Source organism: Entelurus aequoreus, linkage group LG07 (assembly GCF_033978785.1).
Source record: "Entelurus aequoreus isolate RoL-2023_Sb linkage group LG07, RoL_Eaeq_v1.1, whole genome shotgun sequence".
In the NCBI taxonomy this organism is placed as follows: Eukaryota; Metazoa; Chordata; class Actinopteri; order Syngnathiformes; family Syngnathidae; genus Entelurus; species Entelurus aequoreus.
The window spans coordinates 44,448,542-44,476,127 of NC_084737.1; the positions used below are offsets into that span (position 1 = coordinate 44,448,542).

Genomic DNA, 27,586 nt, shown 5'->3' on the forward strand with positions numbered 1-27,586 from the left:
CTGACAGCCAGGTACATCCAAAGCAACAACACAAATATCACAGTCTTCGAATGGTATGTTCACAGGGTAAAATATAGTTGTAAAAATGAGCAAGATATTAATATATTCTAAATTTAGCATAAACTATCTCACATATAGATGATTGAAAACACTCACTCTTCATAGAATTTTCTCTCGTTCTCTTCACTTGTAAATTTTGGCATACCTTTTGCAGAACCAGCTGCAAGCTTCCACGCGGTAAAAGGTGTGTGTGCATGTGAGTGGGTACATGCAATTTTTTTTAACCGGACTACTGCATTTGTGTAAGATGTGCAAAAGCAAAAAATAAAAAATAAAAGACCACGGCATCATCATCACCTCGCGAGTCAGAACTGCTGCGTGCGTACATAAGTGGCAAGTGAGTTTCACGGCCTGTTTTATGAAACATATGTAAATGAAATCGCAGGGATGACATCTCTTCGGACCAATTAATGAATCAATGGATGTTGAAGGCCAAAATGGTGAAAAAAGGCATGTGGACGTTGAAGACAAGATAAGCCCAGATGAGTGGAGTGATGGACTGTGGCACAAACAAGTGCAGCATTAACCCTATCGTCTTATATGTTTTATCCAACACATTTTTGGAGCATTTTGAGTCTTCGTACTTTTTTTTTTTTTTTTTTTGCATACCCACAAAAGAAATACAGCAAGAATCAACTAAAACGCGTTTCAGCAGTGCGCAACTGGTGAGATATGGCTGACGTCCAGAGAACTTTTGATTCCCAGGTGGTTCTCAGTCCAGCTGTGTCTACATCAGTAGTCGGCTACAGGTGCAAGGTTTCTGCTCAAGCTGACCGTGATGTTGGTGTAGAGAGGTCTCCTGGACACCAGGGGGGAGTAGTTTAAGTTGTTCAGACCATCCACTCTTTGCCTCTCCTTTGAGTGGCGGAGAAGACTATACCTGTGAGAGCAATCAAACAGTTTTTTTTTTAGAACAGATTTTACTTTACACTTTATACTTTAAAGGGGATCAATGATGATTTTGGATTTTTGGTGTAAATTTTGCTCCACATTCGCTTTTATAACCTGTTATTTTGAATCCGTCTGCAAGATGTTTGTTTGTGGAGAAGTTTCGAGATTGCGAATGAAACCAAGCCCTAACCTTTTCAAAAGTATACTTCATCTTCTGAAAATGTATACTGGTAAATATGTACCGGTACTTTATCTTCAGAACTATCGTCACTGTGATTTCATTCCAGACATTGTCAAAAATGAACTTCATAAACATATAGATTCACCAGGTCACAACATTAAGTACAGCTGGACACTCGCCGATCAATGCAGAGCACCATAAACAAGTTGCTTTTAGTGACATGCAATTATGTCACTGCATGTCGTACATCTGCATTATGCGCATGCCTAGAATAGATGAAAATAATACTTTAGCGTACGTTCTCTTGTGTTTCCTCAAACTCAGCTGGGCTCGTACAAAGCCTCCCCACCCCCCAATAGCTTAACTTAATACCCAAATAAGTACATCCATCTCGCTGTGACATCACAATGTAACCATACTGCAAAACCCCATGTGCAGAGGCACCCAAAACTGCATGCCAGCGCACGCCCAATAGCATGAACCTTATGAGTATACAACATTTTAACAACATTTATAAGTCACACAAAAAGAAAATTGTCATAGGTCCCCTTCAAAAGTATTGATTTTAACCAGTTTATTCTATTGTTGAGAATGTATTGGTGGGAATGCAACAATTATTTCCACAGTGAGGTCCTCGAGCTGTATGTCACATGCAAAGTCTTTAAACAAGTTAGAATTCTCTTAAAGTCATTGCTCGGGTGCTTTTCATGTGACTGGCTCACATGTCTCAAAGCTTCATTCAAATTATTGTGTGTGTGTGTGTGTGTGTTTGTGTGTGTGTGTGTGTGTGTGTGCGTGTGTGCGTGCGTGCGTGCAAAGAAGGTTTGTATTCAATGGCACCGACCTTCCCAGGAACTGGACCTCTCCGCGATGGTGGTGTTGAATGGACTTGTAGCGCCCCTGCTCTCCATGTGGTCTGCTTACGGTGTAATTGGCATACAGCACCCTACAAACAGATTTTGTGCTTACTGATGCATGAAGTCCAATCTGTTGCATTGGTGACCCTAATTAGCGTATGTTCATAGAATGCCTACTTGCTCATCTAACAATATGATATTGCACTACAATTAAGGATGGTTACCTTTCACATTTAGATCAATACGGTGCCTTTTCCTGGTACCTGGGAATCGATACTAGTACTCAACAATACCAATTTTTGATACTCTTGTGTGTGTCCGTATGTTTAGAAATGTTAATTGTTTAATAGTGAAACCCCTTTTTAATTTAACATTTAACACTGAGTTGATGATTATAATTGTGCTTTCAAGTTGTTATACATTGTGTTTTTACACCTCTGAGTCTCATCTGCAAGTATCATCTAGTAGACTTTGCATAAAAATGTATGTAATTACAAGACGTTAGACGGCAGAAATGTGTAGGCTACGATGTTTTATTAGTGATTCCCAGAGCCCAAAAAAAGTCTGCGGGCTATAGAGCGTTTTCTATTCGGGCTCCAGTACTATGGAATGCCCTCCCGGTAACAGTTAGAGATGCTACCTCAGTAGAAGCATTTAAGTCCCATCTAAAACTCATTTGTATACTCTAGCCTTTATATAGACCCCCTTTTTAGACCAGTTGATCTGCCGTTTCTTTTCTTTTCTCGTCTGCCCCCCTCTCCCTTGTGGACGGGGTGGGGGAGACACAGGTCCAGGGGCCATGGATGAAGTGCTGGCTGTCCAGAGTCGGGACCCGGGGTGGACCGCTCGCCTGTGCATCGGTTGGGGACATCTCTGCGCTGCTGACCCGTCTCTGCTCGAGATGGTCTCCTGCTGGCCCCACTATGGACTGCACTCTCATTATTATGTTAGATTTACCATGGACTGGACTTTCACAATATTATGTCAGACCCATTCAACGTCCATTGCATCCGGTCTCCCCTGGGGTAATATACATATGCGGTCCTCTCCAAGGTTTCTCATAGTCATTCACATCGACGTCCCATTGGGGTTGTGAGTTTTTCCTTGCCCTTATGTGGGCTCTGTACCGCGGATGTCGTTGTGGCTTGTGCAGCCCTTTGAGACACTTGTGATTTAGGGCTATATAAATAAACATTGATTGATTGACTGATGTTTTGCCATAGCCAGTCTTTGCTAGTAAGATAAATGTGTCAGTCTTGTCTTTTGTTGAGCCCTACAACGTGTTTGTACTGCAAGTATTGTACTTAGTACACACCAGTTTTTGTATCTTAGTTGTAGTTTTGATCACCATATTTGGAGGTGTTGCAATCGCCATGTAAAATTGCAAAAATTGCAGATGCTAATTGAAAATCCAATCCAATGTAGATTAGCATCAAGCTCGCACATTTTAAAAAGTGTAGCCTTACTTTACTTTGGAGCGCCTTCTTCTTGCTTTGCTGGCATGGAAAATTGTAACATTACCTAGAGCAGTCCTTCTCAAATAGTGGAGGGGCGCAGTGCGATGCTAGAGGAGGGTGAATGTGACCTCAGGGAACATGCTTTTTTTGCCGTACCAGAATATGATGAAGCATATGTATCACTTTACTTCACTGTTACCACGATGGGAGACGAGGAAAGACCGGTGTGTTGTTTCCTTTAATGTTAATAAGCTTAAAATGTTATGCAGAGGCATATTTTCTTCTTCCTCAGGCGGGGGCGTGACAGAAAATATTTGAGAAGCACTGACCTAGAGGCAGTGCTAGGGTAGTTTCCCGGCCAAGTGCTTGAGCTGGTGCCAAGAGTGCAACTAAACGTGACGTCACGTGCAACAAACTTGTCAAAATATTCTCGCGTTTGATTTTATGTTAATCGGTACCAATGAAATCAAGCTGTTACCTAAAAAAGTACCAAATTCAGTAACCATCCCTGTATACAATACACAATTATATTGGTAATCAAGAGCCACTGTGTGTGTTTTTCCTCAAACTTGTATGTACAGCTACATGCGCTAAGAAAGCTATGTAATAAGGTAAATGGAATTGAAAAATAATACAGTACACCCAGACTATTTGGCTTATCCAGCTCTTGAACATTCTTAATGTCATATTGACAGCCTGCTGCAGCAGTACAGTATGATAGGACAGGGTCTCTGTATATTTATGTGTGTTCTCACCTGCTCCAAAGGTCATCGTCTTCTCCTCCCCAGCCCCAGAATGCATTAGGAAATCCATTAATCTTTTTGAACTGTCCCACCGTCATGCCACTGACACCGCCAAAGAACTCATTATACGGAAGCCTTATAGAGAAAATTTTGACATATTAAAAGTATATCAATCATGGACTGCACTTACTTACTCAATACTCCATAGGAAACTGTATCAGGACTCACATGTAGGAATACTTGTCAAGTTTGACTGCAAAGTGTCTGGGCATGTCAGTGCAGCCATAGTAGTTCCTGTCATTCTCCATGAGGTGGTCAACGTCATGGAAGATAAGACAGTCCCAATTCAGGTCCTTCATGGCCTCCTTGTAGCCCACGTTGAACAACATTGCTCTGTTAAATGGCTCCGTGCCAGCCTGGACAGGAGGTAGAGACGAGTCATTAACATGGAGGGTTGGGTGGTTACAAAGGTGAACCTGCCAATACCTGGATGGGAGCGCATACCTGCTCAATAACATAAAAGCCAAACTGGAGCTTCTGTTTCTGTAGCACTGGCACCAGATGTCTCAAGAGGATGGGCAAGTGCTCGGGTCGGTTCCTGAACGGGATTAAGATTGCCACCTAAGGCCACACAAAATAGAAGAGATGTGAGCCAATAGGCATGTGTGATTAAAACACAGAAATGCATTGACATCTGATCATAAATCACAGCGGACGCAGGAGGGCATGTGATGTCAACTGAAAGATGTGTTGTTGATTTTATGCGGATGTGTTTAAAATCCTATTTTAAGCTTCTTTTGGAGTTGAATAAAAAGCAAACAGTCACATGAATAACAGCTTATACATAGACTGCCTATTGTTAGTTGCGAGTGCTATTATTGTTCTGTAAGAGAGATCATTTGTTTTGTCAGAGCATACACACAAGGCAGATTAATGCATGAGACAGACAGATGTCTGGCAAGACTGTGCAATGTGGCTCATAAATAAATGGCGCCGTACGTGATCAGAAATCAGCTACTTCCTGTACAGGAATGTGGATTTTTGAAGAACTGCTGGGAAAATCCAAATAAACGCTTGAACACTTGAGAGAAGTAGAAGCCAAGAGTGTAACACACCATGCACACATGATTAAATAAAAAAAATAGCATCCTTTACACAAGTGTTTAAGCTGTTAACTATTGCGTTATGGCTTCTGAGTAAATTAACAGTATGTTTTTTTGGTAAATGTTCCTATGAAGTGACACGGTTACCTTCCAACGGGGTAAACAGTCTTTGGGCTCCCAGTAGCCTCCTGAGGCAATAGTAGACTCTTGCTCCATCAGTGATCTCTCCACATCCTCCAACGACACTTCACTCATATTCACCTCCAATCTACCTTCTGTGGTTAAAAAACAAATCACATTTTGGATAATAAAAGAGGAAGGAAACAACAAAACAGATATGCATTGATTACTAATAGATGAGTGAACGAGCATGTAGGAGAGGAAAAGAGCAACACAAGTACAACACTAACAGTTGAGTGATCAGGAGCATAATTAGACAAATTTAGCTTCTGTGGAACGACAAACATTTGTAAGTATCATCAATCACTGCTGAAATAAAACACCACCTCTCCACCACTCTAAAAGTCATTATTTTAGAATAACTGAAAAACTGATTATATCTCTTAGAACTCAGTAACTTAACTTCCGTTCCTCTTTTTTAATACAGTCACATTAGGGCTGAGCGATATGGACGAAAAAGTATATCTCAATGTATTTTTACTTAAACTGGATATTTGATTTATATCTCGATATATTTTCCGGTGAAAGTATACATATAAAGATATTCATTTTTGAGCAAGATTCACTGAAATTGAAGTGAATGACAACTGTAATGTAAACAGTCAGTGGCACTTTTATTAACTCAGTTAGTAAAGATGGGTATTAACAGCACAGAAAAGAGAATGTTTAAGTAGCACAGAATTACGAAATGTAAATAAAATAGAAACATATTATTTCTACGTAAAATAAATAACATAGCTGTGCAAATAATAAAAAATGTATCAAACTCAGATAACAAATACATTTGCAGAAAGGCACTTTTTAATTCCCAGTCGACGATGTAATGGACTTTCACACATGTACGGTTCGGGTCAGTGCCAAGTAAGTGACTTGACTTAATTGTGTGGCTATGATCTTCGTCACTTTGACATACATTTTTGGCAGCATTTCCCGTTCGAAATATGCCTGGCTTGGCAACTCGAGAACAGTTTTGATTTGGGCTTACATGGTAAACAACTCAAATGAATGTTTTATTCAGGCGCATATATTTGTCCAAATCTGGCCAAGTAGACGCAGTGAGTTTGCTGGACGTTGTCTACATTGCTAAAAGAAAAATGTAAAGAGGAAAATCCCTATGCCATCTTCCACTAGTTTTTTTAATATATAAATCACCCGCTTGAATATTCCCACTCCTCTTCCACGACTCACATAAACCACATAAATGAATAATTACAAATAAAGTGTACCTTATGATTATTCTAAGCATGCAAATAAAGTAAACAGTCCCATTTTGGCTGAATAAACAAAAAGCACCTTCCATAAAATGTAAATTAACTTAAACAGCATTTAGGCTCCTACACACAAACTGTCGCAATTTGTAACAAAATATAGTATTTTCACTTGTATTAGTTGAGGTTAGATGGGTCTTAACTGCGCTAATATTTGGCATCAATCCAAGCAGCTGTGTGCATTCATCTACATATTTACATGTGCACAACAGAGGAGCTCGGTAATTTACGAGAGTAGTGTATGTGTGTTTAAGACAATGGCAACGTGTTGGCTGAGTGATGTCAGTGAGTAAGTGGGCGAGTAAAAGAGAGAGAGGTAGCGCTGCACTAAGCAGTAGAAGAATGAACAGGTCCAGTTGTGTCCTGCAAAACTAATGATAAAGCAGATTGTCACAAATCGGCAGCATTATTACCTGTCACTATTTCCACTCCTTGTGCAGATCTGAATGCTTATTATTTAAATGTTTACCTAAGTTTGAAGGAAATGTGGTAATACTAATCGCCACATTTGGCGAGGCGTGTTTTAAAGCAACACTTGAAGCGCGGCGCTTCTTTGTTTAAAGCGTCACCTTTGTCGTTAGTTTTGAAGCCCAAATACCTCCATATTGCGCATCACGCACCCTCTTTATTAACCAGTAGAATTGTCGTTTTTTGACATTCTTCCTCTCCAAGATGTTATTGCCTGTATGCACTTTGTGTGTGCGTTTTGACTCACTCAACATCATGCGCCTCAGCTCTGGAGTCACCACCACAGATGAAAGAAGGGTACCGGTACTTTTCAAAGGCAGTATAGTACCGATTTCAATCAATTAGTATCGCGGTACTTTATTACTACTGGTATAATGTAAAACCCTAGTTTGGAAGTACATATACACCTACTATTTTGGTTTATTTTGTCAGAAAAACTAATGTCAAATCGACACCAATTTCACACACGTCCGCACACGTCCGTGGTTGCAGTTATCGCGCCCGTTGTTTAGTTGGCCATTCTCTCTGTATACACGACTCTGTGGACAAGTAAACAACAGGCGCCATATGTTGGGTACCTGGGATGTGTGCGGCCTCAGCATGCAATTGTTTTCCTGACAAATAAAACAAAATAATGAGTCAAAACATAGTTCTTAACATACTCCAGCTCATAAACTTACAATACAACAAGCATTTATTTCCTCAAAGTAGAATTTTGTGGCTATTTTGTGGCCATATTTGATGCATTCCGCCACTAAATTAATGCAGTGTTCAGTGACCAGCGGGCTTCTGACAAGCTCCCGCCGGCGCAATGTACGTCAGAAAATACAGACCGACCAAAAATAAAAACGGAATACCCTCATTTTGCCAAAAACCTCATTAGCTTGGGACCAACAATTACGGAAAATTTTAGACTTTTGTGTGAAGTACGGTACATCCGGAAAGTAGTCACAAAGCTGAATTTTTTTCCACATTTTGTTATGTTACAGCTTTATTCCAAAATGGAATAAATTCATCTTTGTCCTTGAAATTCTACAGACAAAACCCCATAAAGACAATGTGAAAAATGTTTTTATTCTTATTTAATTTTGCAAATGCATTGAAACAAAAAAAAAACCCTGAAAAAACACATGTACATAAGTATCCACAGCCTTTGGTCAATACTTTGTTGATGCACCTTTGGCAGAATTACAGCTTCAAATATTTTTCAATACAATGCTACAAACTTGACACACATTTCTTTGGGCAGTTTCACTCATTGCTTATTGCCCATTTCTGCTTGCAGCACCTCTCCATCAGTTTGGATGGGAAGTGTTGGTTTTCATCTAGGTTTTGTCTGTACATTGCTGCATTCATCTTAGTCGAGTCAGGGAGGTGACTCTGTCAGAGCAAATTCCTCTGTGGAGAGAGGAAAACCTTACAGAAGGACAACTATCTCCGCAGCAATCCACCATCAAGCCTATATGGTAGAGTGGCCAGACGGAAGCCATTTCTTAGCAAAAAGTTTGTCAAAATGCACAAAGGACTCTCAGACCATGAGAAACAAAATCTCTGGTCTGATGAGACAAAGAATGAATGCCAGGCACCACTAATCGTCAGGCCAATACCATCCCTACAGTGAAGCATGGTGGTGGCAGCATCATGCTTTATGGATGTTTTTTAGCGGAAGAAACTGGGATACTAGTCAGGATACAGGCAAGGCAAGGCAAGTTTATTTATAGAGCACAATTCGTACACAAGGCAATCCAACGTGCATTACGGAAAATTAAAAAGTAAAAATAAAAATATAAAATCATGTTTTAAATTAAATTCAGAAAATACAATCATCAAAAAACAATCATATTTAATTAAAATAAATCAAATACTTTAGATAAAATACTTTCAGTTGTCATATGCACAATTAAATACAAGTGTTTTCAGGCTGGATTTGAACATTGCCAACGTTGAAGCCCGCCTCATATCTTCAGGAAGACTATTCCAGATTTCAGGAGCATACAACTGAAACACAGTTTCACCATCTTTGGTCCGGATTCTAGACACCAGCAGGACACCACTCCCTGAGGTTCTCATGAGCTCAAGGCTCAGTGGATTGTTGGAAGAAGAAATTCGAAGGAAAAGACCATTCGTGCCCCAGCCGATACTGTTCCAGATGAAGGTTGATATTGATCCGGACTATCTTGCCAGTTGTGCTGAATACAGAGTTATTGATAATCAGTTTTAAGCGCACAAATGCAGTGTGAAGAGGTTTGTGTACGCTTTATTATTTGCCCTAATTATACCTGCTTCATTCTCTTTCTTCTCATTTGTATTTCGTTCGGAAGTCCAAATTAAGCCGGCGTTCAACATTTACTTAGCTTCCTTCTTAAATAAATCTGTTTCTTTTTTCTCCCATCAATGCACTTCAAAATGTTCTGTTCTTTTAATTTGTGAAGCAAATAAGAATGTTGCGTTATGTTTTTTATTGAATAGTATATAATGGATATCATTTCCTCTGTGCGATACAAAGGGTCCCATCTGGCGGATACACCCACTCGAGAGATCTGGTTTTCAGTTGAATAATTCAGGTGTGTTAGTCCGACTTTTCAAAAACCGACCACGATCGGATTAATGTTTTTCCATTGGTTGTAGGATGCTTATTTAGAGCCAAATTTTTTGAGAAATCAGACTAATTTAGTGCATGGACATGTACTGACTGATCTGTTCGATGCAGCAATGAAGTGAACAGGCCGATGTTCACCTGCCGTCAGTGACACGTAGATCTGAGTCTCATCTGCATAGTTGTGGTAGGACATATTGAAGCTGCGTATTAGCTGACCTAGTGGCACAGCATGTACAAGTTGAACAACAGGGGTCCCAAAATCGGGCCCAAAGGAACCCCACAGGTCATAACCATTTGGTCAGAGACACAGTTACCAATTTCACAAAGTATATCCTGTGATAGAGATAGAACTTGAACCAGTTAAGAGCAGAACCGAATATTCCCACCCAGTTTTCAAACCTCTGTATCAAGATAGTATGGTCAACTGTGTCAAAGGCAGCGCTCAGGTCCAGCAGAACCAAGACTGAGACTTTTTCTGCATCTGTGTTCCTGCGGATATCATTTTCCACCTTGCTCCGAGCTGTTTTAGTGCTGCGGTGGGGCCTAAAGCCTGATTGGAAAGTATAAAATACATTGTTAAACAGGAGAAGGTCCCTAAACTGTTAGTATAAAACTTTTTCCAGTACTTTGCCCAAAAATGGCAGGTATGATATGGCCAATAGTTGTTCAGTACTGTGGCACAAAGACTACTCTTTTTAAGAAGGGCTTATGACAGCATTTTTTAAGGCCTTTGGAAATTTTCCAGTCTGAAGATGTTAACTAGATACGTGTATTGTGGTAACAAACTGCTCAGCACAGACTTTATATATCTAGTGGGTAACTCATCAAGGCAGCATGTTGATGGTCTCAAGACTGTGGATGATTTCTTCAACTATTTTGTCAGTGACAGGAGTGAATTATGTGCCAGCTCTATTTGACTAGCTGGCTGCAGAGTAGCTATTTTTTTCCCAGAAATTATTGCATTATAATGCATTGAACTTCATCATTAAAGATTATTGCAAACTCATTGCACTTTGATTTAGAAATTAGTTCTATTTGAAGTGAAATTGGAGGGTTTGGTTTGGGTCTAATGTTGCCTCTACACTAAGATGGCTAAGGTTGTACAGAGTATAATCCACCTAACCTTATCCCTGTCCACACACACACAATGCCATCGTTTAAGCTTTGGTTTAAGACCCCCTCCCCCCTCCGTCCGCGGGTACAACACGACCTAGTAGGCATGCGCGGAAAATGGCAGACGTCATAGTTACCTCTGACCTGGAAGTGTATCCTTACCCAGCATATAAACATTGAAGAGATGCAAGCAAGATGTTAATTTTGATTTCTTTTCTGCGACTTGTGGTGCTAAAATACCGAAAATGGCTTTGAGTGTAACCAAGAAGAGGGATTTCTTTGTCTGGACCAACGGCGAGGTGGAGTTGTTATTGTTGCCGTCTGGGTTGTGGTGTATACTAAATACTGCAATCGCGCGTTTGCTTCTCTTAAGGTATTCATGTGTGATTTCTACAAGCGCCTGTACATGCAGAAGAAGGAGAAACACAGGCATGTCTGGATGAATTGCCTCCATCTTTCTAGTGTTTACCTTTGAGTGGAAACCGGTTGTGATGAAGCTGGCTGGGAGACGTCACTTCCTCTACGAACTCAGTTTAAAAACGATCAATGAGTCCATGACGAGCTAAGAGCCGGAGATTCAAGAAATGGACGGCGCACTTACCCGTGTAAAAAAAAATCCCAAAGAGGGGAACCTTAAACGATGGGTTATGTGGCTGACACAGGTTGTTGGCTAAATAGTTATTCGTTTAAGGAGTTATCCGGCATTATATAGACAGGGCCTAAAAGACAAGTAGAAGAAAACAGAAATAATCTGATAAACAACATCGATAACATTCAAGTTTAAAATAGCAAGAAACCTTCGTAATGATCAAATCAAGAGTGTGGCCTGTGTTGTGGGTGGGCCCGTTTAAATGCTGAGCAGCACTGAGTTCTTTAGCATGCCTGTGATTGGCTACATCTACAGCCACATTTAAGTCCCCTGTGATGATCACACAAAACAAAACAAAGTCAGTAAGTAATTCCATAAAATCATCAATAAATGAATGTGAATTACAGTATGTGGTGGTTTGTAGTTAGTAATCTAAAGTATGGATAATTGTTTTATCTCCATTTTGAATGTCACATACTCGAATGATGAAACAACCCCAAAACACAATTTGTGGATTCGGATATTTTCCCTGAATATGGCACAAACACCCCCAACCCTCTGGTTTTGTCGTGTCTCAAACACATATTTAAAGCAAGGAGGGCTAGTTTCAGTCAGAACTGCATTTGCTATGTTTACGTGAAGCCATATCTCAGTTAAAAACTAAATCGAGATTGTAAGAGTTAATAAATAAATAAATTATCTATTACTTCAACTACTTGTTTGAGATTAACTAGAGTTTCACTAGACATTGTGTTCTTTAGGGGAATGTGGATAATCTAACTGTCTGTCTCTACGTGCTTTGATATTAGTTATTGTTTCAGAAGAGAGCGCTTCCTTATTGGGCCTCTGGTTGATGTGATGTTTATCAGCGCAGAGGTCCTTAGCATCCTAGACAACAATATTGATGCTGTTGGGAATAACAGCTATGAGCACCGCTTGCGGGGGCCAAGCGGGGGCAACTTTGGTTAGTTGAATAGGCTGAGGAGGAAGAGGATAGAGGGAAAGATGAATGCAGAAATTTACAGAGACATCCTAGATGAAAACCAACGCTTCCCATCCAACCTGATGGAGATTGAGGTGCTGCAAAAAGGAATGAGCAAAGAGGAATGGGCGAAACTGCCTAAAGATAGGTGTTCCAAGCTTGTGGCATCGTATTAAAAAGACCTGAGGCTGTAACTGCTGCCAAAAGTGCATCAACCAAGTATTGAGAAAAGGCTGTGAACATGTATGTACAATGTGATGTTTTATTTTTTTTATTTTTAATAAATGTGCATTTTTTCTATTGGATTTTTTTAACGTTATTTTTTTTTAACATTTTCACATTGTCATTATGGGTTTTTGTCTGCAGAATTTTGAGGACGAAAACTAATGTATTCCATTTTGGAGTAAGGCTGTAACAAAACAAAATGTGGACATGTGAAGCACTGTGAAGACTTTCTGGATGCACTGTATGTCAACTCTGGTGGCTGCCTCCAATATTGTTTGTAATGATTTCACTATGCCTGTGCTTATACACTTGCTTTTTTGGAATATGTTCATAGGTTTTGTTGTGGCAAGTCTATAGGGCTTCCTAATTTTATAATCACCATATTAACTTAAATATTGAACTAATGCTAACCCTACAAGAAAATGTAAAATACATCTTTATTATGAATATATTTTTGTACTTGATTTTTGCCATGCACAATCCATAATTAATTGACTGCTGATTTACTTGTATGTTTGTAATTATGAACATCAATAAAACATATCAATAACAAAAATACAGTATGCCTGTTAACTGTGTATGTTTTTTGTGAAACACAGCTATCATTAACATATCTTTAGAACATATCTCGTCCTGACGCATAGTATATACATATTGAGGCAAAAATATTCCTCAAAATTATTATGGCTACGGCTCACACAACAACCTAATTGTAATGGTGTACCTTCTGTACTGATATCTAATTTACATATACATCATACAACTACCAAACTTTTGACAATGAAGAGCTTTATAACAGTTGTAACACAACTATACATATATGAAAACATATTAATCAGTTTGAATTTGCTCGTAAACATCTAGGGCTTTTCTATGAACATTTGGATTCATTTACATATGAGCCTTTCTATGAAAGTTTGAAACAGTTTGCAGTCACATTGCACATTAAAAAAAACATGTCAAGAATTATATAGCAATAACAGGATTTTTATATTTTTTTTCCCAAGATGGCACTGCTGTAGTGACTGCTGTTGGCAGGAGCTCTGTGCTCTTGTGTCATCCTTTTGTGTCCCTGATATTTCCCTCTAGTTTTCACATGTTTTTTTTTTTGTTTTTTTTTTGCCTTTTGGACTGTCCCTTTGTCCCTTTGGGACTGTGCAACAAGGTGTGGCACTTTCGGGACTTCTGCGGTGCTTTTTTGTGGCCTTCAGGATCTGCCTCCCGGGAGCATTTTGGCCATTGAGACCAGCTGCTGGGTCTCTGCCACACCAGAGTCCGTTTGGAGAGACTGGAGGAGATGCGGATGAAGAGACAGGGCTGCGGAACTGGCGCTGAGCATCGGGACGGACGGGCTTCACAGTGTCTTGGCTGAATGAGCAGGTATCGGAAACCTCGGTCTCCTTAGACGCATCCTCGCTCATCCATGCAGACTGGACACTGGCCGAGAGGTAGTGGGCGACCGAGAGTGGAGTCGGCTCTCTTGGTTGCTTTGTTGGGTCAGCTCCTGTCTCTGGCCATACTCCCCCAACCCCAGCAGACGATGGCATGGAACACCACACGTGCTATGGCTATGAGATTTTTTTTCCCTTGGCCTCAGTCTGGACCCCTTCTCCAAGGGCCCAGGCTTAGACTGAATATTTATTCTCACCCCCAGGCCCCCCACCTGTTTCTCACCTTTTTTGTAAGGGGCGCCGGAAGTTGGCAGACCCGTCAGCGATCCTGTTCTGTCTCCATATAATGTGTGTCTGCTCTTAATGGGATTGTGCTGAAAATCTTAATTTCCCCTCGGGGATTAATAAAGTATTTCTGATTCTGCTTCAGAGGATCCTTGTTATGAAAATATTTTATAAAAATAGGTTCTGTCTAGATCATAGGTCAATCATGTCCAGAGTCAATGATAGTACATTGTCGATTTCTGACCTTCTTGACCATAACTTACAGACAATTTATGTTATCTAACCTCGCACAAATTACTGTTGTCATTGGCTCTCCAGCCTTTACGGCGAACCTTCACTTCCCATACTTTTTGGCTTTATGGATTATTGCGGGGAAAAAGATGCAAATGCTTCGTGCAGTTTTTGCGCAGTTTTGCCCAATGCTACGCAACAAGGCATGTTTACAAGGCAAAAAAACTATTCAATTACAAGAGATGTCGAAAGAGGATGTGCAGTGTACACATAGCCATAGCTGTGGCAAGCCAAAGTTGGCCCCCAATCATTTAAGATATCGTCTGAAACCGAGTTGCCTATACTCTATAATCGGCTCTGATCTGGACAACATACGCTTAAAGAAAGAACAAGACAATAACTTACTCATAGAGGGCAGCCTCTCAGGGCAAACTTGTGAGGGGAGATATGTGAAGTCCTCAGGAAGGTATGCAGTGGGTGGAGCATCACTTTCGCTCATGTTGAAGTCATAGGAGTAATCTGTAAACATACTAATATCAGTCTCTATTTCTGAATAAGGTGTGTACTGATGGGCCTCAAGGGTACAATATATATTATTTTACCTGTGCCATTGATGTTGTAGGCACCTCTCACCACCTGCTCCAGGACCTGAGCTCCAATGTTCTTCACATTTTCTCTGATCTGGATCCCTCTGGCTTGGACCATGAACACATACTCATTCACTGTGGAAAGAGACAGAGGAGGACTTTATTCCTGTGCTCTCAGTTCAAGTGTTTATTTCTAGCAGATTTAAAGAAGATATTAGGCTGATGTAGGTGTAACAGCCTACGATTGTCCATGAATGCTAACGTCTCAGACTTGCTTTTCCTTTGCTTTAAAGCTACAGTAAGATAACAATTGCTATTTTGCTTATTAACTCCCACTTAAAACTGTGGAGTACAATTTGGTGTTTAGGTCAAGAATATAAAACATCAGCACTACTCAAATCGTTGACAGGCGAAACAAAGTGCAGAATAATATAAGATAGTTGTATTACGTCTTTCTTTTGCATTTGCATAAACTGCCCACAATTCTGTGTATATTTCATATTATGGTTCATTTAACATCTATTTGCCGAGCAGAAAACAACTCTTGAATGTCCCATGAAGTAAGTCAGTTACTTCAAACTGAAATACCTGTAGATGACAAACACATAGTGAGAAGCTAAAGTCAGACCACTGAACACCCATCCATCTATTCATTTTCTACCGCTTGTCCATCTCAGGGCCGTGGGGGGCTGGAGCCCATCCCAGCTGCACTCGGGCAGAAGGCAGAGTACACATACAGTAACCTCAATTTCTCAAAAACAGTAAAACTCCTACCATTGGGAGTATGCCTACAATATCCAGGACAGTTTTTAGTAGAAGGACCATTCGTAATATTGTATTGATCTTATTGTCCAGAGCGCCATCAAAATTATTTTACCTCTGTGTTGCTTAAACTTGTGATAAAATGTCATTCTTTACATTCCTCCTCTCTGTTTAACACTAAAGAAGTTCCAACATGGTCAACAGCTCATCAAAAAATGCTTGTCATATTTTCTGCCTTAGTGGACTCACTGAAGGGAATTTCCCAAAAACATAACTAGTCTTTCATGTCAAAGAAGAAAACCACTGGAATCTTAATCTGGGATTATGGGGGAACAAGGCAGGGGAAAACTCAATTTTAGCTAACTATAAGATGACAAATTCGAGTTGATTGGAGGGCTCCTGCAGTCTATGCAAGGTAACTGCAATGTGCTCTTTTGTTTCTACAGTATTGCACTGAGTCACTGATGATATTTTGCTATGGGAAAACAGACACTAATAGAAATAAAAGCAAAATCAGATGATGCACGAGTTGTGCAATAAAAACTGATTCAGTGGAATTGTCGATGAGATCAGTCAAGTTGAGAGTATGACTATTACATTTACAGTAACACATCAACAGGCTTAATCAGTATTGATCACTAGATCAAGTTTTATGGTTTTGCCCACCGCACCCAGAGATGGTGTGAAATAATTATTGAACTACCCTTTAAATCCTGCACCATGTAAGGTTATGATTTGTAGTACTTCAATACAATACCACAGAGTGATACAAGTGGCTGGAAAGACAGGAAGGTTGGCTTAGCCCATCCATCCATCCATCCATCCATTTCTACCGCTTGTCCCGTTCGGGGTCGCGGGGGATGCTGGAGCCTATCTCAGCTGCATTCGGGCGAAAGGCGGGGTACACCCTGGACAAGTCGCCACCTCATCGCAGCCAGTAGATCCAAAAGCAGGTCAGAGGAAAGCGCAAGTTTTGTCACATAAAGGGGTCAGTTAAATTAATCTATGTTGTCTAACACACATCCAAATGTGTCAAATTGGTAATATGAAACTCATTCAGTCAATTATTGGATTTTGAAAGAACAAGAAGTGTTCCTGTTTTATGACAGTAAGTACATAGGACTTCACTGTAAAGGTGATTGACAAAAGTACCACAATAAAACCTGACACTTACTGTATTTTGGCTTTTTGGCCACAACTCTTTGAAAAACACTACTAGTGCTGTACTTTTGTTCTTTCAATGTGAAACATGTTAGCATGCTGCTAAACTCTGTTGAATTGCTTCCCTTGTAAATTTGCAACTCTGCACAATCCCTTGGCCACTAATCCAAACCAAGCAATCCCAACATGATGCACACCCCTCGATAAATGCACGTCCATGTGTGTTTGTGCATGCGCGTGTGAGTAATACCGCTGAGCTAGAAATCCATGGGATGTTTTGTCATCGGTAATTGTATTACAGTTTCCATCACATTCATTTTATTCAACACAAAGTGCCTAGGCTTGCAGAACTAGACACTTGTGGCTATATAAAGTTATTGCAACAAATATCTAATTTTACCTCTTTTAACTTGCAAATAGTATTGTGTGGTTACAGGAGCTCTGCAGAAACTAGCAATTTTAAAAGGGAATGAAAAAATGTGAAAACTACTGTATAGGACACTCAGTCACTCACTCACTCCAAATGAGGCCCCTCTGTGGCGCCATGTGATGGAAAATTGCTGAAAGATTATTTGCATGTGACCCAGTCAACCCAAGTGTCCTTCCCATGCCTCCAAAGCATAGGGAGATCCTTGTATCTTTCCAAGTACCGTACAAATCTTTGAAGTATACATGTGTATACAAGGGATGAACTGGATTAAACACTAGTTGCCTGCACTAGTGTGCAACCTTTAAATCAGGGGTCTCAAACTCAATTTACCTGGGGGCCACTGGATGCAGAAACTGGGTGAAGCTGGGCCGCAAGAAAAGATTTCTTAAAAAAATCTAACATGCACTTTTTAATGAATTCACTTTCTTTGAATGGCTATCCCGCCCTAGCAACATACTTGCCAACCCTCACGATTTTTCCGGGAGACTCCCGAATTTCAGTGCCCCTCCCGACAATCTCCCAGGGCAACCATTCTCCCGAATTTGTCCCGATTTTCACCCGGACAACAATATTTAAGGCGTGCCGTGATAGCACTGCCTTAAACATCCTCTACAACCTGTCGTCGGGTCCGCTTTTTCCCCATACAAACAGCGTGCCGGCCCAGTCACATGTTGTATGAGGCTTCTGCAGACACACGTAAGTGACTGCAAGACATACTTGATCAACAGCCATACAGGTCACACTGAGGGTGGTCGTATAAACAACTGTTACAAATATGTGCCACACTGTGAACCCACACCAAACAAGAATGACAAACACATTTCGGGAGAATACCCGCACCGTAAGACAACATAAACACAACAGAACAAATACCCAGAACACCTAGCAGCCCTAACTCTTCCGGGCTACAATATACACCCCCGCTACCACCAAACCCCGCCCCCCAACCCCGCCCACCTCAACCGACGCACAGAGGGAGGGGGGGCGCTTGATATGTGGAGGGGGAAGGGTTGGGGGGTTGGGGTTTGGTGGTAGCGGGGGTGTATATTGTAGCCCGGAAGAGTTAGGGCTGAATGGAATTCTGGGTATTTGTTCTGTTGTGTTTATGTTGTGTTACGGTGCGGATGTTCTCCCGAAAAGTGTTTGTCATTCTTGTTTGGTGTGGGTTCACAGTGTGGCGCATATTTGTAACAGTGTTAAAGGCCTACTGAAATGAATGTTTTTTATTTAAACGGGGATAGCAGATCCATTCTATGTGTCATACTTGATTATTTCGCGATATTGCCATATTTTTGCTGAAAGGATTTAGTATAGAACAACGACGATAAAGTTCGCAACTTTTGGTCGCTGATAAAAAAAAGCCTTGCCTATACCGGAAGTAGCGTGACGTCACAGGAGGTATGATTCCTCACAATTCCCCGTTGTTTACAAGGGAGCGAGAGAGATTCGGACCGAGAAAGCGACGATTACCCCATTAATTTGAGCGAGGATGAAAGATTCGTGGATGAGGAACGTTAGAGTGAAGAACTAGAGAGGCAGTGCAGTGTGTATCTTTTTTTGCTCTGACCATAACTTAGGTACAAGTAAGGCTGAAACGACGCGTCGACGTAGTCGACGTCATCGGTTACGTAAATACGTAGACGCCGTTTTTGTGCGTCGACGCGTCGCATATTTACGTCACACTACCGTCATGGCGAAGCGCAAAGCAGACGATCAAAGCAGACGATGCGAGCGAAGGGGAAAAGCATGCCAAAAGTGGTCAAAAGTGTGGGAGTATTTCAATAAACGGCCTAATAATGTTGTTGTATGCACACTGTGTCGAGCGGAAATGGCCTATCATAGCAGCACAACGGCTATGAACGAACATTTGAAAAGAAAACCATCAACTAGTCAATCGTCCGCGCGAGTATACGTTGTCATCATTACACAAAAACATGAATGTGTCATTTGTATCTGCTAGGGGTGTAACGGTACGTGTTTTGTATTGAACCGTTTCGGTACGGGGCTTTCGGTTCGGTACAGGGGTGTACCGAACGAGTTTCTAAGCTAAAGCTAACCTTAGCTGCTAAAGTCTTAACAAGCTGCTTCGCTCCTCTGCCTCTGTCTCAGCACGCAGCATTGTCCCACCCACACAACCATCTGATTGGTACACACGCAGCATTGTCCCACCCACACAACCACCTGATTGGTACAGACGAAGCATTATCAGCCAATCAGCAGTGTGTATTCAGAGCGCATGTAGTCAGCGCTTCAGCGTGGAGCAGATAGGTGTTTAGCAGGTGAGCATCAGGCAGCGGACTCTCCCCAAATGATAATAAACACCTCCCAGTCAACTACTAGTAACATCACTATGAGCCCGTTGACCTTCTAGAAATATAAACTGCAGCTCAGCTCACTCGCAGTCCTGGCTTGAGGTGAAGGCTAATTATCTCTCAGTTCCAGCCACATCGACCCCTTCTGAGCGCCTATTTTCAGCTGCTGGGAATATTGTAAACAAGAAAAGAAGCAGAGCATGTAGACATGCTAACCTTTCTTCATTACAACTGTTAGTCACTCACTGGAATGAGTAGAATTGGTTATTGTGTACTGTGTTGGACTGGATGTTTATTTTGCACATTTTAAAAGCAATACTTAATGTTTACAGTGCTCCAGAATATTTAGATTGGCACTTTTTTGTATTGGATGTTTATCTTTATTTTTGCACATTTTAGCAAATAAGCAATACTTTCACTTTTGTTGAAATGTTTACACTGTGGTTACAGAATATTTCGTTTTGCACTTTTTTGTATTGGATGTTTATCTTTATTTTTGCACATTTTAAAGCAAAATAAGCAATACTTTTACTTTTGAAATGCTTATACTATTGCAGAATATTAAGATTTGCACTGGATGTTGACTTTTATATTTGCACATTAAAAAGCAAATAAGCTACTTTTAATTTTGTTAAATGTTAAAAGTTTTAAATGTTTACATTGTTACAGAATAGTTAGTCATGTTGTTGTCAATGTTGACTGAGTGGCCATACTTCTTTTTTTTTGTAAATAAAAGCGATGCCTTTTGAAAAAACGGGCCTACATTTATTTTTTCATCTTCATTTTGAATAAAAAAAATAATCGCCAAAAGGAAAAATAATCTATAGATTAATCGAAAAAAATAATCTATAGATTAACCGATTAATCGAAAAAAATAATCTATAGATTAATCGATAGAAAAATAATCGTTAGCTGCAGCCTTAGGTACAAGGTCTCATTGGATTCCACACACTCTCCTTTTTCTATTGTGGATCACGGATTTGTATTTTAAACCACCTCGGATACTATATCCTCTTGAAAATGAGAGTTGAGAATGCGAAATGGACATTCACAGTGACTTTTATCTCCACGACAATACATCAGCGAAGCTCTTTAGATACTGAGCTAACGTGATAGCATCTGGCTCCAATGCAGATAGAAACAAAATAAATAAATCCCTAAATGGAAGGATAGACAGAAGATCAACAATACTATTAAACCATGGACATGTAACTACATGGTTAATAATTTCCAGCTTGGCGAAGCTTAACAATGCTGTGTTGCTAACGACGACATTGAAGCTTACTTATCAACCGGACCTCACACACCAAACATTAGCTATCCACCTACGCCAGCCAGCCCTCATCTGCTCATCAACACCTGTGCTCACCTGCGTTCCAGCGATCGACGGTGCGACGAAGGACTTCACCCGATCACAGATGCGGTCGGCGAGACGGAGGAAGTTAAGGTGAGTTCGGCGGCTAACGCGTCTGCTATCCATCTCTGTCTTCCCGGTTGTGTTGCTGTAGTCCGCAGCTAATACACCGATTCCACCTACAACTTTCTTTTTTGCAGTCTCCATTGTTCATTAAACAAATTGCAAAAGATTCACCAACACAGATGTCCAGAATACTGTGGAATTTTTCGATGAACACAGAGCTTTTTGTATGGTGACACATTGGGTCCGAATACTTCCGTTGCCGTCGTGACGTCACGCGCATACGTCATCATACAGAGACGTTTTCAAGCGGAAGTTTCCCGGCAATTATAAAATTGCACTTTATAAGTTAACCCGGCCGTATTGCCATGTGTTGCAATGTTAAGATTTCATCATTGATATATAAACTATCAGACTGCGTGGTCGGTAGTAGTGGGTTTCAGTAGGCCTTTAAAGTTGTTTATACGGCCACCATCAGTGTGACCTGTGTGGCTGTTGATCAAGTATGTCTTGCAGTAACTTACGTGTGTGTACAGAAGCCAAACACATGTGACTGGGCTGGCACGCCGTTTGTACAGGTTGTAGAGGGCGCTAAATGCAGTGCCATCACGGCACACCCTTATTATTGTTGTTTGGGTAAAAATCGGCAGACATTCGAGAGAAAGGTTGCCCTGAAATTCGGGAGTCTCCCGAATAAATCGGGAGGGTTGGCAAGTATGACGCTGTCAAGCGCCATTCATATAAAACTTGCGGGCCACATTAACATTACATTTTCATATTAAGGTGCAGGCCGCAAAATAACGTCTCGCGGGCCGCAATTGGCCCGCGGGCCGCGTGTCTGAGACCCCTGCTTTGAATGCTTTGTAACAAAAAACAGCAGACGGAAAGTTGGTCGTGCTTATAAACATGCAATGCAAAACACAATGAAGGTTCTTGAGAAGCAGTTATGCCAGCCGGGGTAAAGTCACAATAATTTAACATCAGATGTGTAATGGTTGCAACATCTCTAATTGTTGGTAATATGTGCCAAATAGACTGAATCGACAGTTACTCTGTGGCACAAATAGTGCACTCTATTTAACCTCAATTGAGGGAAAAGCGGTAGAAAATGGAAGGATGATTTAAGTCTCAGTTAATGAACGAGGAACACCACACAATCGTAAAAATGCATTCTTAATCAATTCATAATCTGCTATTGTGCCCTGGCTTGGTGATTATGGTGTCATGCTACATTTTCAGTGCATACGTAAAGCAAAACAGCCTGGTCGCTGTTAATTAACTGTAATTTTTGATAAACTGTTGGCTCGCTCTTTAAAATGGCATTAAGTTGTCTGGAAATATTCACGTAATGTCAACAGTTGTTTACCTTTTGAAGCTAAAAGACCTCTACCCGCTGCATGGCGTATAGTTTTCACATCGGCCCGCATTACATTGCACACCGATCTACATTTTGCCACCAAAGCATATTATAAAGTTAAAATAAGGCCAATGTATGAATTAAATGTTTTCCACAACTCACCTCTGAGACAATTTCCGACAGTTTATGTGCCTGTAGTCAAACTGGCTGCAACATTTTGCTCAGAGCAGCTAGTAGCGAGCACTATTTGCCGAGAATACTCCTCTTCTTTGTCTCGTGACATCTAATGCTGTGCACACCACCGACCGTCTCTTTAGTTCACTGCTTAACAAAACGTAGAGCAGCTTCACTTTGTTGACAGAAACACGTAAACAACACATAGAAATGGTGGGAAATAGTAGTGTTTGATGGAAATTTTACAGGACTCTATAACGTTGCAGATTCAACATTCTGCATGGAGAATGCGCTGCCCAGAGGGCTGGAGTATGTAAGCACCTTAAGGCAGCAGAGAAAATTTCAAAGCAATAACTTAGCAAAAGCGACCCATAGATGTTGTTTTAATAATTTGTTGTGTTTTATGGTTACAACAGCATATTTATGAAGGGCCATTTTAGTAAGTGCATTTAGTGCAATGCATTTAACGTAAAGGGGGGAAATATTTTAATGACTTTTCAATCTCTACCTTTTGATTTTAGGTCCTCAAGTACAAGGTGAGCCAGAAATATGAGGAGAAAGAGAAGACCAAGAAAGCTGTTCAGATAGCTGTTTCAATCAGTATAACTGCTGATATGTAAACATCAGTAAATATGGAATCATAGTAGCATACCTTGCCATAATATTGTTGACCACGAAAAACTATGCACATTTGTTTCAAAGGTACTGTATCATATTGGACCTAAGAAGTTCCATACACTTCATAGATATAAAATACATATCAATAACCCCCCTCTTTACGAATATTGGTTATTGTCATAACAAATGCTTCATGCAGTGCAGCTCAAATGCAGTGCCTTTGTTAATCCAGCTGTTGGCGGCATTATGAAACACCAATGCAGTATCAATGCAGTGTCAATACAGCCAATCATTTAATGTGTGTAGTGGAAGAGACAAAGAGGTGAGGTCACATCTGGAAGTCTGCAGTTATACTAATATACAATGTTCATTACATCGTATTCAACATTCCGCCTCAGCCACTTGGTCCGTTGGCAACACTTGGTCCGCTGTCACTTCCGTTGTGTCCATCACTTCCTTTGTGGTTTAAAATTGTGTTGTGGTTTTATGATATTGTTTTGTGGCTTTTGCAATCGTGCTGTAGCTGAAAGTTGCTGTGTTGTGGCGTTATGTTATTGTCTTGTGGCATTTGTTGTGACCTTTCTCGGCCACCGTAGGTATCTGCCATTTAATGTGTTGATGGCTGATGGCTGTACTAGTATTCCAGTACTCTGGAATGCCCTAGAGTACAGTTAGAGATGCTACCTCAGTTGAAGAATTTAAGTCCCATCCTAAAACTCATTTGTATACTCTAGCCTTTAAATAGACCCCTTTTTAGACCAGTTGATCTGCCATCTCTCTTTTCTGCCCTGCCCCCTCTCCTGTGTGAAAAGGTTATCAGGGGGCCACGGATCAGTTTCCACGGCGGAGGCGCTCGCTGCTCCAAGTCAGGACCCGGGATGGACTACTCCTCTGTGCATCAAACGGTGACATCTCTGCACTGTTGATTTGTCTACATACAAGAGGATCCCCTGCTGGCCTCAATAAGGACTGGACTCTCACGTTATTAACCGTATCAACTCGGCATCCATTGCACCGGTCACTTGGGGGTGTCCCCCACATCTGCGGTCCCTTCCAAGGTTTCTCATTATGTCCATTGGGTTGAGTTTTTTCGTGCCCTGATGTGGGATGTTGTTGTGGTTTGTGCAGCTCTTTGAGGCATTTATGATAACATTTTAATTGATTATTGAATATTTAATCATAGTAAGAGCCAGACCTTCGCCCTTTATTTTGATACCAAAATCACTAGGGGTGTAACAATTCATCCACTACACTAGTCTATCGATTAATATTCCTAAAATTCAACCAGTAGGCATGTTTTTGATTTGCAGAAGATACAGTATATATCAATCAAATTGATTTTATTGATAGTAGAAAAAAAAAAATCATTGGATTTAAGAACGGCATATGCCCGTCTGTGGCGGCACCGCCAGGTGCCATCAGCCATCAGCCATCAAAACATTGAATGGCAGATACCTACGGTGGCCGAGAAAGGTCACAACAAATGCCACAAGACAATAACATAAAGCCACAACACAGCAACATTCAGCTACAGCAAGATTGCAAAAGCCACAAAACAATATCATAAAGCCACTACACAATTTTTAAACCACAAAGGAAGTGATGGACACAACGGAAGTGACAGCGGATCAAGTGTTGCCAACGGACCAAGTGGCTGAAGCGGAATGTTGAATACGATGTGATAAACCTAGTATATTAGTATTACTGAAAAAGTAAAAAAGTTATAAATGACTGAAAGTGGTCACCCTTCACTTACTTTCCAACTTAGTTCATTACACTGTTTTCCACTTTCTGCCTCAGGCATTTGTTCCATCAGTGAAACTTAGTCCGCTGTTACTTCCTGTCTTTATGTTCTGTTTTGGCCTAAATGGTACTCTGGCTTCATGTTGTTATTTTGTGGGGTTCGCGTTTCATCCAACCTGAAAAGATTTGGTTTCTATTTGATTTTTTATAAACATGTTTGCATTATTTCTATGTCAAAAAACAACCGTTTTTTACTACTGTTAATTCAATCTGAAAAGATGTTGGTTGCATTTTATTTCTGACATTACTGTGTTATTTCTATGTTGAAAAACAACAGCAGGTAAATATACTGTAAACATGTTGGTTACTGTACTTTTATTGAAAATGTATTGGATTTTAAAAATGAGAGCAGAAAAATTTTCCTCTTGTTAATTAAACCTAAAGTGTTAACCCAATAATTGTGGGTTACTTGCTTGTTTGTAAAAATAATCCATTTAAATCTAATTCACTTACAATAAATTACAGGAATATAGGAAACTTCCTCTTTTTCAGTATCCAGTATTTATTTTTTAGTCAGTCTGGTAAAAATGTTTTGGTAAAAAGTTATTGAATCAAAGTCAACTTACTGAATCGTTTCGGATCTTATGGTTTTAAAATAACTAATATCGTTCCTGAATCGAATTAGCAACCTCAAAATATGATTTGAATCTAATCATCGTACAAATTAATTGTTACACCCCTAAAGATCACCCACACAGATCTATTAAATAAGGAGAAAAATTGTTTTGGGTGTAATTTTTCGAGAAACATGGCCCAGGGCTTAAGAAAGGTAAGTGGTTAAGCTTGTCTGAAACAAAACCATGAGTGTGACGAGGGCTGGGCAGTACAACGTAATACCGGTACTTTTTAGAAAGCGGTAAATATTTCAGACAGTAACGCCATAACCTTCTATTTTCGTTTGATGCGCCTTTGTTTTACGGTCTTTTGCTCTTCTCTGCGCCTGACGGGAGAAGCACAGGGCAGCCTTTATGGCTCACCCCCACCCCTTGCGTTTTTCTCTGATGCACTATGACGCAGTACATGATGCGCTGCGCATCAAACTTTAAAAAAAATATGGCGCGCTGCCGACTTATCGACTCCCGAGTAACACAATGCTTTGGTCAGCGACTGCATTTGGCTATTGGTAAGTGACTACAGCTTTATTTAAACATACACCAATTTGCTTGATAACCTATATTTCTCCTTGTAGGGACTTTAATAATCTGAGTACCCTTAAGCACTGCACATTTTTTAAGATACCGGTATATACCATATACCACCATTCGGACTAAAAATACAGCTGTATCGGTTTTGGTCCATATCGCCCAGCCCTAACAATGACCATTGTCTACTGTAAAGTACAAACTCCACAAACTGAAGTCAATTTTTGGACGCCCAAAACAATGAAAAACGCAATTAGGCACGGGGGACCCAAAATTCAGAGTAAGTTAACGTGACAGCCTACAATACAAGGTCATTAGTGGGGAATTGGAAAAGGGATCTACAAGCATGCATTCAGCATCCTGACATGTCACTGACGAGAAACAATCAAATCATAGACAATTACATCATGCATTTGAGATTAAAACGCAATCCACTGTGCCATCCTGCTTGCTCATCAAAAAGGTATATCTAATAAAGCATGAAATCAGACCTTGAGGGACCTTCTAAACCATAGCTTTAACAGAACACATTCATGTATACATGCCAAACCCCACCTACTGTTTACCATAACCTCCTCACCTATCCGCCCTTCCCTTCATCCTCCCTCTTTATCTCTCCCTATTTCTGCAGTATAATGTCATTTTACAATACGTTGTGTAAAAAACCTGCGATGAGATGGCGACTTGTCCAGGGTGTACCCCGCCTTCCGCCCGATTGTAGCTGAGATAGGCTCTGGCGCCCCCGCGACCCCGGAGGGAATAAGCGGTAGGAAATGGATGGATGGATGTGTAAAAAACGATTTTTCTTGTTGTTTCATTAAATTATCTAAAATGATGCCCACCCCCTAAAGGTGAACTGCACTTTTTTTCGGAATTTTGTCTATCTTTTACAATCACTATGAGAGACATGACAATGGATGTTATTTTATTTTAATGCATTCAAATAATATTAAATACATGTTATCAAAAGTCCGCTTACAATGGAGCTTATGGGAGCCGCTCAATTCTGCCTATAAAGCCCTTAAAAAAACATCCAAACACCTCCATTAAGGTTTTATATACATGATGTAAGTATATATGTACTGTAGTAATGGGCATATTTATAATAACATTTAATATTTACGTATTTCGACCATTTTAAGCATACGCGGCGCATTAATTTCAAAAACGACTTCATGCGAGCCAACAAACATAATAAAA

General features: G+C 40.4%; 1 protein-coding gene across 1 annotated transcript in view; it reads right to left on the reverse strand.

Annotated features, from left to right (window-relative positions):
- b4galt5 (UDP-Gal:betaGlcNAc beta 1,4- galactosyltransferase, polypeptide 5) overlaps positions 1-27,586 on the reverse strand; it is a 120,968-nt gene that overhangs the window by 2,314 nt on the left and 91,068 nt on the right. Inside the window, exons 2-9 of the mRNA XM_062053745.1 lie at positions 15,226-15,345; positions 15,029-15,142; positions 5,440-5,567; positions 4,694-4,810; positions 4,418-4,605; positions 4,202-4,324; positions 1,977-2,078; positions 1-940 (exon numbers count right to left, since the gene is read on the reverse strand). The exon at positions 1-940 is cut by the window's left edge and continues 2,314 nt beyond it. Of these exons, the coding sequence (XP_061909729.1) occupies positions 793-940; positions 1,977-2,078; positions 4,202-4,324; positions 4,418-4,605; positions 4,694-4,810; positions 5,440-5,567; positions 15,029-15,142; positions 15,226-15,345 (1,040 nt within the window). The 3' untranslated portion in view covers positions 1-792. The remainder of the gene's footprint in view (positions 941-1,976; positions 2,079-4,201; positions 4,325-4,417; positions 4,606-4,693; positions 4,811-5,439; positions 5,568-15,028; positions 15,143-15,225; positions 15,346-27,586) is intronic.